Genomic DNA, 13,453 nt, shown 5'->3' on the forward strand with positions numbered 1-13,453 from the left:
CTTTTAATTGTCAAATTTTTCAGCCAAGTGTATTGATTATTATACTCAGCAACGTGTCTTGGAAGCGGAAGGAAAACTTCCACCAGGCAGTAAGGGTATTGATCCCAGACTGGAGGGAATAGTAAATCGAATGTTCCAACGTTGTCTGGATGATAATCAGTATCGTCAAGCCTTGGGCCTTGCTTTGGAGACACGCAGGATGGACATATTTGAAGCAGCCATTATGCAGTCTGTAAGTATTTTGCTATTGATTTTTTTACGATGCATAGTTTTATTATTTCCGTAATAGTTTATAATTATTCCCTACTTTTTATTCGCAATCTTTAATCTTCCAATCAATCTCTTATAAACTGAAATATATGAAATGAGAATCGAGAATGGACCCGAGGCTCGCTAATTATGAATCAACTGTTCTTATAAGAAGCTATGCGTCAACACAATTTTCTCACTGATATATATATATATATATATATATATATACATATATGTTATACTATTTTACGCGATCTATACAGATTTGTATTTATTTATAATTTATGAAGTATAGTTCAAGATTAAATTCGGACATGAAAATACCATGAAATATCTTTCTTTCCAGGACGATGTGAGTGGAATGTTATTGTATGCCTTTCAAGTGGCCATGAGCCTGATTCAGAATCGTGGATTTCGTAACACTGTACTCCGCTGCTTGGTCAGTCTCTACCGAAACCTCGGTACGCCTGATTATGTCAACATGTGCCAGTGCCTAATCTTCCTGGACGATCCGCTGGCCGTGGCCGAGCTTCTGGACCGATTGAGCAAGGGTTCGCACGACTGTGTGCTGATGGCCTATCAGATTGCCTTCGACTTATACGAGTCTGCAACTCAGCAGTTTCTCGGTCGTGTTCTGCAGGCTCTGCGAGCTACTGCACCCATTCCGGGCGCGCTAATGGTTAAACCGGTGGTTAAGCCATCTGCTGCCGTCGCTGCCAAAACCACGGAAGCTAGCACAGAATCCGCGAATATGGAGGTGGAGGAAGAAACTGCTGCTCCCGCCGGGGAAGAAAAAGCTCAGCGCAGCGTCGAGAGTTTGGTGAGTGTTAGTTTTTTGAGAAATAAAATTATGTAATTCATAAATACATATTGATACAGATTTTAATATTAATTAATATTAATTTAGGATGTTTTATGAAATTTTTTTCTAGAATGCAGAGGAGAGAGAACAGCAAGAGCGTGTTGATGCTCTATCCAGTATTCTTGGTGGCGAAGTATCTATCGATTTACATCTGCAGTTTCTGATTCGCAGCAATCATACCGACATGCTGATCCTGAAAAACACCAAAGATGCCATACGAGTCTCAATTTGTCACACTGCCACTGTTATTGCGAATGCTTTCATGCATTCCGGGACGACAAGCGATCAATTCCTAAGGTATCTATCTTTGAAATCTCGTTAGGCGTCTTAATTTTTGCTATTTGAAATTTTAATTTGTTTTTATTTTTTTATTAAAAAAATATAATCTTGCAGAATTTATCAGTTTTTAGTAATTATGTTTATTACGAATTTTCGATTTAAAGAAAATAATAAAATGGAATATGAAAAATATGAAAAGCAAAAATCTTGCAAAATTTTTAATTTTTTGGAATATTTGTTATCTTTTAGAGACAATTTGGAGTGGTTAGCCCGTGCCACTAATTGGGCGAAGTTGACAGCGACAGCTTCTTTGGGAGTTATTCACCGGGGTCATGAACAAGAAGCTTTAGCCCTGATGCAGTCTTATTTGCCAAGAGATTCTGGTGCCGCCGGTGCTGGATACTCTGAAGGCGGTGGTTTATATGCTTTGGGACTTATACATGCTAATCACGGGGCCGCTATCACAGACTACCTTTTAGGCCAATTAAAAGATGCCCAAAACGAGGTACATTGCATAATTATCTTGGAATATTCTCTTCTGTTAAATTTCAAAATTTTTGTATATAATTAATTAATTGTTGTTGATTAAATAGTTGTTGATTAAAAATAGAGTTTTTCTTGTTAATCACTTATTGGCGGAACAAACATATACTTTTCTATAATTAATTAGTTTGTATTGAAATTTAAGTATTTATCAAATTATACATAATTTCGGTAAATCTTTTAATAAGTATGTGTATGTGCCGAGAATTAAATTTGATGCGATTTATTTTATTAAACTTGTTTCAGATGGTCCGCCATGGTGGCTGTCTTGGCCTTGGATTGGCCGCTATGGGCTCACATAGACAAGATGTTTACGAACAATTAAAATTCAACTTGTATCAAGATGATGCCGTGACCGGTGAAGCGGCTGGAATCGCCATGGGAATGGTCATGCTGGGATCCAAATCGACACAGGCGATCGAAGATATGGTAGCGGTAAGTTTAATGCACATTTTCTAGCGCTTTTTAAAATCTAAAACCCTATTTTTCATACTATTTTAAACATTACCAAACATTAAAAATGTTATTGATTTATATTTGTATGTACCACACTTCGACTCTTGGTGAGAGCGTCAATTGGCAAATGAGTATTTTGCTAAATTATAAACCTAGTCAGCGCGGCTGGGCGCTCGCGAAAAAGCGTATTTGCCCGTGCACGGCTGGTTGATGTAATGCCGGCCTGCCATTTAGGGGCACACACGGCCACCACAAATATTTTTAATTTAATAATATTTAAAATCTAGTAGTTGATTGAAAAGAGAAATACATTTTAGTACTAAAAACATATTTATATGCAAAATATGTTCTTTAAACAACTTAAAATTATTAAAAATAAAGTTGAAAACTTGGAAAAAATAGGTCTTCTGTTTGTTTTATATTTTAGTAGTTTATATCGAAAGAATATTAAAATATTCGTTAATGTGAATTACTGAAGTAATATGAAGGAAGTAATTCTGATTAAATAAAACAGTAAAATAATATGAGAAGTAAGTTTATAAAAATGATTTTAATAGGAATACAAAAAATGTAGGAATATGTACAAAAATAATAAGCGTAAAATAATGGTATTAATTATTATCCGAGTGCAAATGGTGATTTGCTGGCAGTTTGTAGAACGTACTTTCCATGTGCGCTGAAAATGACACGATAAACGAATTAATTTGCATCTCGATTAATTAACATGAAGAAAAACGCGAAAGTTTCTGATATTTCTGGATTGATTAACAGAAATAGAAACGATAGGCATTGGGGAGGGAAAAGAGTGGTACCATGTTTCGAAAAAAGATAAATATACATATCGGAGAATAAGAACATCATATTCACTTTGGATCGAGGGATGGTCCTCCCATGAACACGTTTCCGGCACGAAAACCTGTGGGGTTTGCAATGGATTCGACGTAGTAAAGGAAAGCCCTAGAGTGCGCGCAGTTTATCGCCTCGGAATCACCTGCGAATTATTAGCGATTAATTAGTTTATTAATTAATGAATTAACGAGTGATATCGACTGATGTTGGTAAGTCTCATTTACCGATCCCTCTGATCGGACCGCATCCTGGTTGCTCCTCACCGCCATTGGGATAAAAATCGGAAGTGCCGATCGCCGATTTTATGCTCAGAATTTTCGTGCAAGTATGTATCACTTGTACTAGAACCGCGTCTGACTTGTCCACTCTTTTTCCTGGTCCTTCGGACTCGAAAGCAAGTCCCGCAGGATCTAAAGCTGTAGATCGGGAATTCATTTTGATCCCGGAACAAGATAGCTGACTAAGGCCCAGTTTCACAGGTGTCGGTTAACTTTTAACCTTAAATTAACTCACTCTTCGTCTCTTTCTAAGGGGGACGTTAGAAGGAGACGAAGAGTGAGTTAATCTAAGGTTAAAAGTTAACCGACACCTGTGAAACTGGTCCTAAGAAATTGGAAGCTTTTCGCTGAACTTACCGACTACCTCGCCAATCTCGCTAGTCGCGAAACGAGCGCTGAGACTGGCGACATGCGCTCCTAAAGAGTATCCGATTACCGTAGTCCTGTCAGGATCGAGACCTGCATTGTTCTCCAGGAAGTCTATCAGAAAGGCCACGCGTTGCGACACGAATGGCACACTTCTTGCTGATTTCCAATACAAATGTTTAGCTGCTTCTCGCCAATCGATCATGATAACGTTGTAATCGCTTACATTGAGATAAGCTGAAGATATTAATGTGATGATATTAATAGAAATTAATCATCGAGGCTTTTGAAACACTAAAACAATTTATGCTTACATAATTCAGGAGATTATATATCTAAATAAAATTTGAGGATTTGTAAAAAGAACAATATTTTAAAGAAATAGAAAATTGAAAATAAGGAGAGAAAAATAAGAATTAGATATGTTTTAAAAAATCAGGAAATCAAAGAATATTAAATTTGAAAATTAAAAGTTCCAAAATTTGAAAACAAAGTGAGAGAAAAAGTAAAAATTCAAAGAAACGAAGATTCAGAAGCAATTAAGATTAAGTCCTAAGTGGTCCCTACGCGCTTTTCTGTTTTAAATCCTTGTAACTTTAAATCCTTGTAACTTTTCTAATCAAAATTTTTAGACCGCAATTGATATTTAGGGGTAAAAAGAGTTGCTTTTTCCGAAAATCTAGTCGGCGATGGGGTGGGAAGAAAAAGAAAAGATATAAAAGTTGAAAATAGAGGTAAAAAAAGAGTAAATAACCTCTGATTTTTTATTAACAAATATTCAACTAATAAATTATTTTGACTACCTTTTTGAGTAGAATAAATCGATATAATTGTTACATATTTAAGTCCAAGATATTTAAGATCTATAACAAAAATTAATATTTGTCAATGTGAAGACAGGGGTTACTTATTTTTTTTACCTCTTTTTTCACCCTTTATATCTTTTTTCCCCAGATATCCCACCCCATCGCCGACTAGATTTTTAGAAAAAGCAATTTTTTTTACCTCTAAATATCATTTGCGGTCTAAAAATTTCTATTGAGACTCGAGTTGCAAAGATATAAAACAGAAAAACGCGTAGGGGTTTTTTAGGAGATTTAATGGGTTAATAACAACTCTATACCGTCTCGAATCTGGGTGCAAGCAGCTCCCTCACAATTTCCTATCCATCCATGAGTGACCAGTCGAGTGGGATGAGCAGGATTCCAAAAACTCTTCTTCACACTATCCAGATCGTCGATGAATAGCTGCTGTCCAATTAGCGGGTTGTTTCTAAAGAAGAAGAAATTGATCTAAAAGCGATATTTTTCGTAATTACGATGTTGCGCCAGTATATACATATAAATTACTCGGATATACATATAAATTACTGTATATCTCGGATATATACATTACCGAGTATACAAATAGAAAGTGGTTTTTTTAGCGGATTCCTCGATCTCTTCGAGTTCTGCCTGCGTAAATTGAGGTTTATTAATATCGATCAGATTTATTGTTTCTCCGTGATCGACGAAAATCGTATAATTAAGATTCGTCGCAATAGACGTCAACAAAGTGGGATACACTGCAAGCAAAAGACATCTATTAGTTTAAAGTATTTCTTGAAGATATAATTAAATACGCCACAAATTTATGTAGAATCTGAGAATACTTTTTTTTATACAACTGCGAATATAAATATATCTTTTCGAAACTGCGAAATTGAAAGATAATATTTTTTTTGAATGTAACTATAAGTCCAAGAATAGTTTTTTTTCATGAATATTCAATTATGTAATTCGAAGGTAACTAATTCTTTACGTACATAATACGATTGCCGGCGTAGCGATCATCTTTGAAATAATCTTCATGAGTCATTAAAGATGCAGATTTACCTTGTCTTTTATAGTTTGCAGATAGACGTCTATTCGGTGGCGTGATCGATAAGTCGTTGATAATATTGATGATATCGTTAGCTATCATAAATCATAGGTGTCAATCAAGTTGGAATGGAGATTAATTAAAAAAAGATTGTAGAAAATTGATGATTATAATCAGATATCCATTTTCTTCAAGAAAAATAGCTTAGATATAATGCTAGTATAAACAAAACTTCTATTCTGATAATTTCAAGTGTTCTGATATCTAATGGCAAGATAGAAAGAGAATTTTTCTGTCGATAAAAATGATGATATAGTAGTGATAAAGGGCTTCAACTAAAGGCCATTGCACGTAACAAAGTTTTAGTCATAATCGTAAGGCCGTAAGAAAATAGACCAATCACACTCGATTATTCTTCGAGCTCAAGGAGAACGTGCAATGGCCTTAAGTAGGACGTAATTTTAGTCAACTCTATTGTAAATTATGAAGGAAATGTTGAGTAGATTATTAAAAAAAAAAAAAAAATACGTAAAGGATTCTGATTAAAATTATAAGGCAAACGCCGATGTTAAAGCGAAGTGTATAACAATTACAAATATATAATTATAATTTTGAAACGACGCAAAATAGTATGAAAATGTAGTTATGTTCTTTAAACCAGTGGTCGGCTGCGAAGTTGGTTAAAAAGATCAACTAATGGCATATTACGAAATTGACTTTTAAATAAAAGAAAAAAGATTAAAGGAAATAACTAACAAATTAATAACTCGCATTTGTTACATGATAAGTGTAATCTACTCATCAAACAGACAACCTCGCAACAGTCACTATGAAGAATCACATGTAGAACGGAAAAAAGCTAGCCAATAAATAAAAACAAGTGAATAGACAAAAATAATCTTAGTTATGTGGAAGTCTCTCAACAATCGGTGAATAATCATTACAAAGATTTAATGTTGTACGATCAATCTAGGATTTTAATATTAGACCAGTCAAATTCATGCCCATTTTTAATCTGTGTTTGTAAAAAATTTATTTTCTAATATCGTAGATGTACGTGCAATATAAAAATATTAAATATATAACGATAGTGTCGACGTTGTCATCCGAGTGCGAACGGTGGTTCTTTGGCAGTCTCCAGAATATACTCTCCACGTGCGCTGAAAATGACACAAACGATAAACGGATCAATTAACGTCTCGGCCAATTCGCGTGAATGGACAATGGATGACGCTGCGTTTCGAAAGAGAACGAATGTTTCATATTGGAAAATAAGATGACACCGATACTCACTTCGGATCGAGGGACGGTCCACCCATGAACACGTTCCCGGCGCGGAAGCCCGTGGGATTCAGGATGGACTCGGCGTAGTACTCGTAAGACCTCGAGTGCGCGCATGCGAGCGCTGCGAATTAATTACCGCTTTAATTAATGAGCACGCGATGTTGATTTCGGCGGTTCGATAGCAAGCTTTATTTACCGATCACATTGCATCCCGGTTGATTCTTGCCCCCATTCGGATAAAAGTCGGCGTCACCTATTGGTTCTGCCAGACCCAGAGTACTCGTGTGAATCACGTGGACCCGAGCTGCATCCGATTTGTCCACTCTCTCTCCCGGTTTTTTCGACCCGAACCAGGGTCTCGCGGGATCTAAAGCTGCAAATCGGATTCTGTTTTATCAGATTGAGGGATTTTTAGCTAAAATTCACAGAAATATTTTAAGATTCCAAGTTTATCGAGGCTTTTTCTTTTTATTTATATTTATATATTGTTATCCTTTATATATCTTACTATTTTCACGAACAGTTTTTTCGAAAACGTCGTTTCTTTCTTATTCCTTTTTTTTTTGAAGATTTTGAAAGCTCTTGATTGTATTATTATTTATTTTTAAACTGGTTTCTTCTTCTTCTTAATGATTTTTATTAGACTTACCTATCGTCTCAGCAATTTCGCCTCTTGCATTTCGAGCGGCGAGACCGGCGACATGTCCTCCCAGAGAATGTCCTACTACTCTGGTTTTGGAAGGATCCAGACCAGCTTCGCTCTCCAGAAAGTCTATTAATTCTGTCACGCGTTGCGCCACTAGTGGCACACTTTGCGCGACTTTCCAGTACCAGAGATTTCCGGCCGCCTTGCTCCAGTCGACGAGGATGACGTTATAATCACCGACGTTGAGATAAGCTGAGAATATCAAAGAGGAAATATTAATAAAATAGAAATTAGCTGAAACTCGGAGCACTAAGAACGAACGACGCGTGGAATCCGAGAGTTCAGAAATTCAAATTATGTTTGAGAATTTACGGAATCCCGAGGATCAGAGAATTGAAAGTAACGAGGAGAGAGAAACAAGGATTCTATATTAAGGAATCGGGGAAACCAAAGAAAATTAAATTTAGAGAATTTACAGAATTAAAAGTTCATGAATTTGAAGCTAAAGTAAAGGGACGGAGAAAACTATATTAAAGAAAAATTATATTGAAGATCCTGGAAAGTGCAAGGATTCAGGTATTTAAGTTATTAAGATTGATTTTACCGTTTCGAATCAAGGCGCAAGCCGATCGAGGGTTTATGTCACCTCGCCATCCATGAGTGACAATACGAGTCGGATGAGCAGGATTCCAGGAACTCTTCCTCACGCTATCCTTATCATTGATGACAATCGGGTGTCCGGCATGCCGATTTCTAAGGAGAAAAGCCGATTAGAAACCGTGATCTTCATTGCAATTTTGCTCAGTATTTCGAATATATTTACCGAGTGTATAACAGGAAGGTGGTTTTAAGGGCGGCTTCACTGAGCTCCTCGATGTCGCTCTGTGTAAGTACAGATTCGCTGGTGTCGATTATGTGTGACATCCCACGATCGTCAGCGAAGAGCGTGTAGTTCGGATTCGACGCGAGGGACGCCAATAGAGTGGGATACACTGCAGGCAAAAGTATGTTGGTCTAAAGTGATTCTTCACAAAATGGAATTAAATCCGCTATAGATTTACGCGAAATCCAAGAATATTTTGTTCTTTTGCTTTCTCATAGAGGAAGCTTGTGATGGTGGAAAAAAATGTTTTCGAGATTTTGATGGAAATAGGTTTAGAATGTTCCAAAATGTCTAAAAATGAGAAAACACATTAGTAGAAAATGTCCGGAAGTATGTATATGTGTGTATGTGTGTGTGTACGGATTTTTTGTACACGCATCTACTTCTACAATTTTTTAGATACCGGGTTGAAATTTTGCACACAAATAGAGTATCATAGAAAGTATGTTCTCCTCTAATTTTCTTAAAATCCGTCGACCGGTATGGATTTTTATTTTTCAGAAAAGTGTGTTTTACGCTGTAGCTTTCTCAATATTTGAGATATCGATCTATTTCTAATTCTATTATATTTTTCAGTTTTTTTCTACCCCTATTTTATATATAATTCTTTAAGATTTAGTTGATTAGATCCATTTTTATACACGATCAAAGGTCCATAATTTTTTTAGAAATGTGTGTGGCAAATTTTCTTTCTCAATATTTGAGATATCGATCTATTTCTAATTCTATTATATTCTTCAGTTTTTTCTACCCCTAATTCATATATAATTCTTTAAGATTTGGTTGATTAGATTCATTTTTATACGCGATCAAAGGTCCATAATTTTTTAGAAATATATGTTACAAATTTTCTTTCTCAATATTTGAGATATCGATCTATTTCTAATTTTATTATACTCTTCAGTTTTTTCTACCCCTATTTCATATATAATTCTTTAAGATTTGGTTGATTAGATCCATTTTTATACGCGATCAAAGGTCCATAATTTTTTTTAGAAATATGTGTTGCAAATTTTGAAATCGGACTATTTATAGTTTTAGAGGCTGCGTTCGGAAACGTCACCCGAGTGCACTACCTCTCTTTCTATCTAGCGAATTAGAAGAAGGCACACTAGTATACTCCCTTCGGGTGACGTTTCCGAACGCAGCCTTACTGGACATCACAGACGCGCGCTGCGCGCGCGCTATTCATCTTTAATATTTCACTGATACTATTATTAAGGCCTCCGCACAATGAAAAATATAAGAAACAAGGAACAGATATTAGTGATTAGGACTAAAGAATCAGGAATAAAGCTGGACGCACGAAAAACAAAGGCAATAGATTTTTAACCTATCGGAAGCCGTGTATTAATGATGCTACACCAGCTTTATTCCTGATTTCTTATTCCTAATCGCTAATATCTGTTCCTTGTTCCTTATATTTTTGATTGTGCGGGGGCCTTTACACTATTAACCACACAACTGTCAAAATATGCCATGACAGCCGCTCATGAAGTAAGCGCAACAAGAGAACCAATCGGCATCGCGGAAAAGCGACAACAATATTTCGATAGATTCGAGTATCGATGACATGTCCTTTTTAGAAGAAGATTATATTCTTGGCTTAATTGCCTAGAAGTCTAGATCGGATCATGATCCAAGATCGGGGTATGATCCAAACAATTAAGTCAAGATCGGGGCATTCAAAGAGTTCAACTACGAGCAATGTTGTCGCCAACTTGACAACACGACGCTCATTATGGCGATGTTTGCCGTCTTATATCACGTTCACTCTTATTTAATTGATTTTTGTAATAGTATAACAGATATTAGTATAACAGATATTAGTATAACAGATATTAGTCGTAATAAAGCTTATCAGAATAAAAAAAAGTGTGCAAGTATAAACTTGAACATTGCTTCCTCATAGTTTTTAAGTGTGCAAATTATAAATTTGAACATTATTTCCTTACAATTTTTAAGTATGCAAATTATAAATTTGCACGTTGCTTAAGCAACATTTTATTTCGCTCATAAAGCTTCCTCTATGAGGAAGCCAAATTAATAAATATCTACTGATAATTATGTATAAAAAAGCTCAAAAGAGGAAGATTTGTGAGCGAAATAAAATGTTGCTTAAACAACGTGCAAATTTATAATTTGCACACTTAAAAACTATGAGGAAGCAATGTTCAAGTTTCTACTTGCACACTTAAAAACTATGAGGAAGCAATGTGCAAGTTTCTACTTGCACACTTTTTTTATTACGAAGCCCAGGAAGATAATCCTTCTATTATCGATGGACAACACTGTAGACGAAGAATAATTATATATATTTTTTGACACACGAAGACACGAAATCGAAGAGAAATATTCTTTCTCCGCGAATGGATAACTTTTTTTCACAAAATGCAACTCAATAAAATTAAGAAACAATATTTTCTTTACGAATACGCGACGACGAAAATTGAGAATAATTATTTTTCACGCACAGATTGCAATCGCTGGCGAAGCCATCTTCACGGTAATCGATACGATACGTTGATTTTCGTTGCGATTTTGCTGACGATCTTTTATAGCTCGCCGACGGGCATTTACACGTTGAGTTTGATAAGACGTTGATATCGGTTAATGGGTATCAATTAGTACATGCGTCATTTCGGAAAGAGATTAATTAATCAGTTTTATGATTACGCAGTTGGATGTTAACATTTATTTACAGAAATGGCAGCTTGCAATTGTCTTATAATCTCTTGATTAAAAGATTTTTAATCTGAAATATATAATTTTAAATAATTTAAGATGTTTTGATGTTGAATATTTCTTTGGAATTTTATAGTTTATATTAGTTTCGATACAAAATATTTGGGTTTAAAATTTATTATAATTTCATTTTATTAGGTATTTTTAAAGGAACTTATCTGTGTTCTTTTGACATTAAATGATTTCAGATAAGTCTCTTTATTTTCTCTGGGAAATGGCCGATAAAGACACGATTTCGCTGTTCTTTTTCTCACGCTATTCGCGCATTAATCCACAAAGTTTTTCTCCCCGAGCCTCTGAAAACCGTAGTCGCGTTTTAGTTTCGACATTTCTCGCGGAAAGTAGTTTCACGCGCGGCTGAAACGAGCTTTAACTTTCGTCGCTGCCGGTCACCGCTGCAAGCAGCAGCAGGTCGATGCTAAATGAATCATAACTTGCCACTAGTCGGTCGGTTTAATCGAATTATCCATTACGGGTACCATAATGTATCCCAGCGGCTGTGATTAAGTAACGCACAAGCATATCTCGATCTCCTGCTGCAAAAACCGGCCAGCGCGCATTAATTGTAGATTCGTGCGAAATAAATGCGGATCATTTAGCGTTAAAAGCACGCAACTCGACAGAACCAAATTTTCAGAAACAAAAAGAAGGATTATAGGGGAAAATTATTTTATACAAGGAAAGTTTTTCTTCGTATGAGAATCGAAAAATATTAATTTGTAACTATTGAAGATTTTTCTAAAGTTTTTTAAAGAGATTTTTTATAGAATAACATTAATTTTTTATAGAATTTTTTTGTAGAATAACATTAAATTTCAATTTGGATAACTGAATAGAAATAATCTCTAAAGCGAGGCAATTTTTAAACGTAAATACGACAATAAGACGTAAACGCTTTTATCACATCTTATTAGTTAGAAAAATAATTTCGTACTAATATCGAAGGCCATGGTGTGTATTTATGAGCGCGCAGCTGCATTGACTATTGCGAAGCTAAAACATTTTACTAGATTATTACCTTCTCTGCGTTCGCCGAGTAAAGAAAAGATATTCTCGGTTTCGACATTTATCCGAATATCCACCTTTTTACGAGGCTTTTTGCTGTTCCAGTACGCCCAAGAGACGCAGCACGAGAAGATCTTGCGTGGCTTGGCGGTCGGTATCGCCTTCACGATGTACGGCCGCCTCGAGGAAGCTGATCCCCTAGTGACGTCTTTGTGCGCCGACAAGGATCCGATCCTGCGTAGGAGCGGTATGTACACCCTGGCGATGGCTTATTGCGGCACCGGAAACAACCAAGCCATCCGCAAACTCCTACACGTTGCCGTAAGTGTTTATATTTGATACGTACTCCCTGTAGATTCCGTATTTTTATCGATGTATTCGGTTGGTATACTTTCTAAAAGTCAAAGAGTGAAGTATCACTCAAAACGAGTGAAATGCAAGTGTAACGAAAAGTGAAAATTGAGCCTGTGATTCGTCACTCTAAGAAAGAGTTAAATTGCACTCTACAAGTTAGAGTGAAATCGCACTCCATTTGAGCGAAAGAGCATTCTTTTTGAGTGCTGTAGATCAGTGTCCATAGGAGTGAATTATATCACTCTACAATTTTGAGTGGAAAATTTTACTCTATTAGAATCATTTATCAGTTCATCTTTAGTGAATCGTGACTCACTATAGCTTTAGAATGAGATCATATCACTCCAGTAGAGCAGTTGCTCTAAAAATTTGAGCGAAAAGTTCACTCTTACCTTATGAATGCCCGTATTTATTCAATTTAGAGTGACAACCCTCTCTTTTGGAGTGACTATCGCAATCACTCTAATATATTATGTTGCGAAACCATTCGATGAGAGTTAGAGAGTATATTTTATTTCTTTATTTACACTGAAAAAAAAAAAAGTTAGATTTGAGAAAATATTTTTTCACATAGTACCAATGGCCTTATTTACTTAATATAATCACATATTTATTTAGAATTAGATATCTTTACTTAATTTAAGTATGTGATTATATTAAGTAAATAAGGCCATTGGTACTATGTGAAAAAATATTTTCTCAAATGTAACTATTTTTTTTTCAGTGTAGAAAGAATCTTTTTCGATTCTTGTTATCTCTAACTTATATCGTTAAATATTTTATCACTATCT

General features: G+C 35.5%; 3 protein-coding genes across 4 annotated transcripts in view; 1 reads left to right on the forward strand and 2 right to left on the reverse strand.

Annotated features, from left to right (window-relative positions):
* Positions 1 to 13,453, forward strand: part of Rpn2 (Regulatory particle non-ATPase 2) — a 50,451-nt gene that overhangs the window by 1,016 nt on the left and 35,982 nt on the right. Inside the window, exons 4-9 of the mRNA XM_071713203.1 lie at positions 24 to 232; positions 599 to 1,072; positions 1,185 to 1,411; positions 1,643 to 1,898; positions 2,183 to 2,371; positions 12,414 to 12,629. Coding sequence (XP_071569304.1) covers positions 24 to 232; positions 599 to 1,072; positions 1,185 to 1,411; positions 1,643 to 1,898; positions 2,183 to 2,371; positions 12,414 to 12,629 — 1,571 coding nt within the window. The remainder of the gene's footprint in view (positions 1 to 23; positions 233 to 598; positions 1,073 to 1,184; positions 1,412 to 1,642; positions 1,899 to 2,182; positions 2,372 to 12,413; positions 12,630 to 13,453) is intronic.
* LOC139776513 (pancreatic triacylglycerol lipase-like) lies at positions 2,924 to 5,784 on the reverse strand. 2 transcript variants are annotated; one of them, XM_071713210.1, is made up of 7 exons: positions 5,690 to 5,784; positions 5,281 to 5,449; positions 5,009 to 5,157; positions 3,877 to 4,122; positions 3,466 to 3,651; positions 3,260 to 3,383; positions 2,924 to 3,068 (listed from the first exon to the last, which is right to left on the reverse strand). In XM_071713210.1, the coding sequence occupies exons 1-7, from the start codon at positions 5,733 to 5,735 to the stop codon at positions 3,011 to 3,013; spliced, it is 978 nt and encodes a 325-aa protein (XP_071569311.1). In that variant the 5' UTR covers positions 5,736 to 5,784; the 3' UTR covers positions 2,924 to 3,010. The 2 variants fall into 2 exon arrangements, with proteins under 2 accessions (XP_071569311.1, XP_071569310.1); XM_071713209.1 differs by having other exon boundaries at positions 3,466 to 3,657.
* On the reverse strand, positions 5,793 to 12,407 carry LOC139776514 (pancreatic triacylglycerol lipase). Its single transcript, XM_071713211.1, has 7 exons — positions 12,322 to 12,407; positions 8,499 to 8,667; positions 8,280 to 8,428; positions 7,679 to 7,927; positions 7,226 to 7,402; positions 7,039 to 7,150; positions 5,793 to 6,905 (listed from the first exon to the last, which is right to left on the reverse strand). The coding sequence occupies exons 2-7, from the start codon at positions 8,597 to 8,599 to the stop codon at positions 6,848 to 6,850; spliced, it is 846 nt and encodes a 281-aa protein (XP_071569312.1). The 5' UTR covers positions 8,600 to 8,667; positions 12,322 to 12,407; the 3' UTR covers positions 5,793 to 6,847.

Source organism: Temnothorax nylanderi, unplaced genomic scaffold, assembly GCF_030848795.1.
Source record: "Temnothorax nylanderi isolate EJ_2023f unplaced genomic scaffold, tnyl_v1.0 TNYL_tig0121_pilon, whole genome shotgun sequence".
Taxonomy (NCBI): Eukaryota; Metazoa; Arthropoda; class Insecta; order Hymenoptera; family Formicidae; genus Temnothorax; species Temnothorax nylanderi.

Coding starts and splice junctions, on each gene's coding strand:
- LOC139776514 (XM_071713211.1), bottom strand. CDS start 8,599: ATGTCACACATAATCGACACCAGCGAATCTGTACTTACACAGAGCGAC. Junction 7,928..8,279: donor TTGCGCCTTGATTCGAAACG/GTAAAATCAATC, acceptor TGATATTCTCAG/CTTATCTCAACGTCGGTGAT. Junction 7,403..7,678: donor CGAAATTGCTGAGACGATAG/GTAAGTCTAATA, acceptor TCCGATTTGCAG/CTTTAGATCCCGCGAGACCC.
- LOC139776513 (XM_071713209.1), bottom strand. CDS start 5,735: ATGAAGATTATTTCAAAGATGATCGCTACGCCGGCAATCGTATTAT. Junction 5,158..5,280: donor ACTTTCTATTTGTATACTCG/GTAATGTATATA, acceptor CTTCTTCTTTAG/AAACAACCCGCTAATTGGAC. Junction 3,069..3,259: donor GGACCATCCCTCGATCCAAA/GTGAATATGATG, acceptor TGTCATTTTCAG/CGCACATGGAAAGTACGTTC.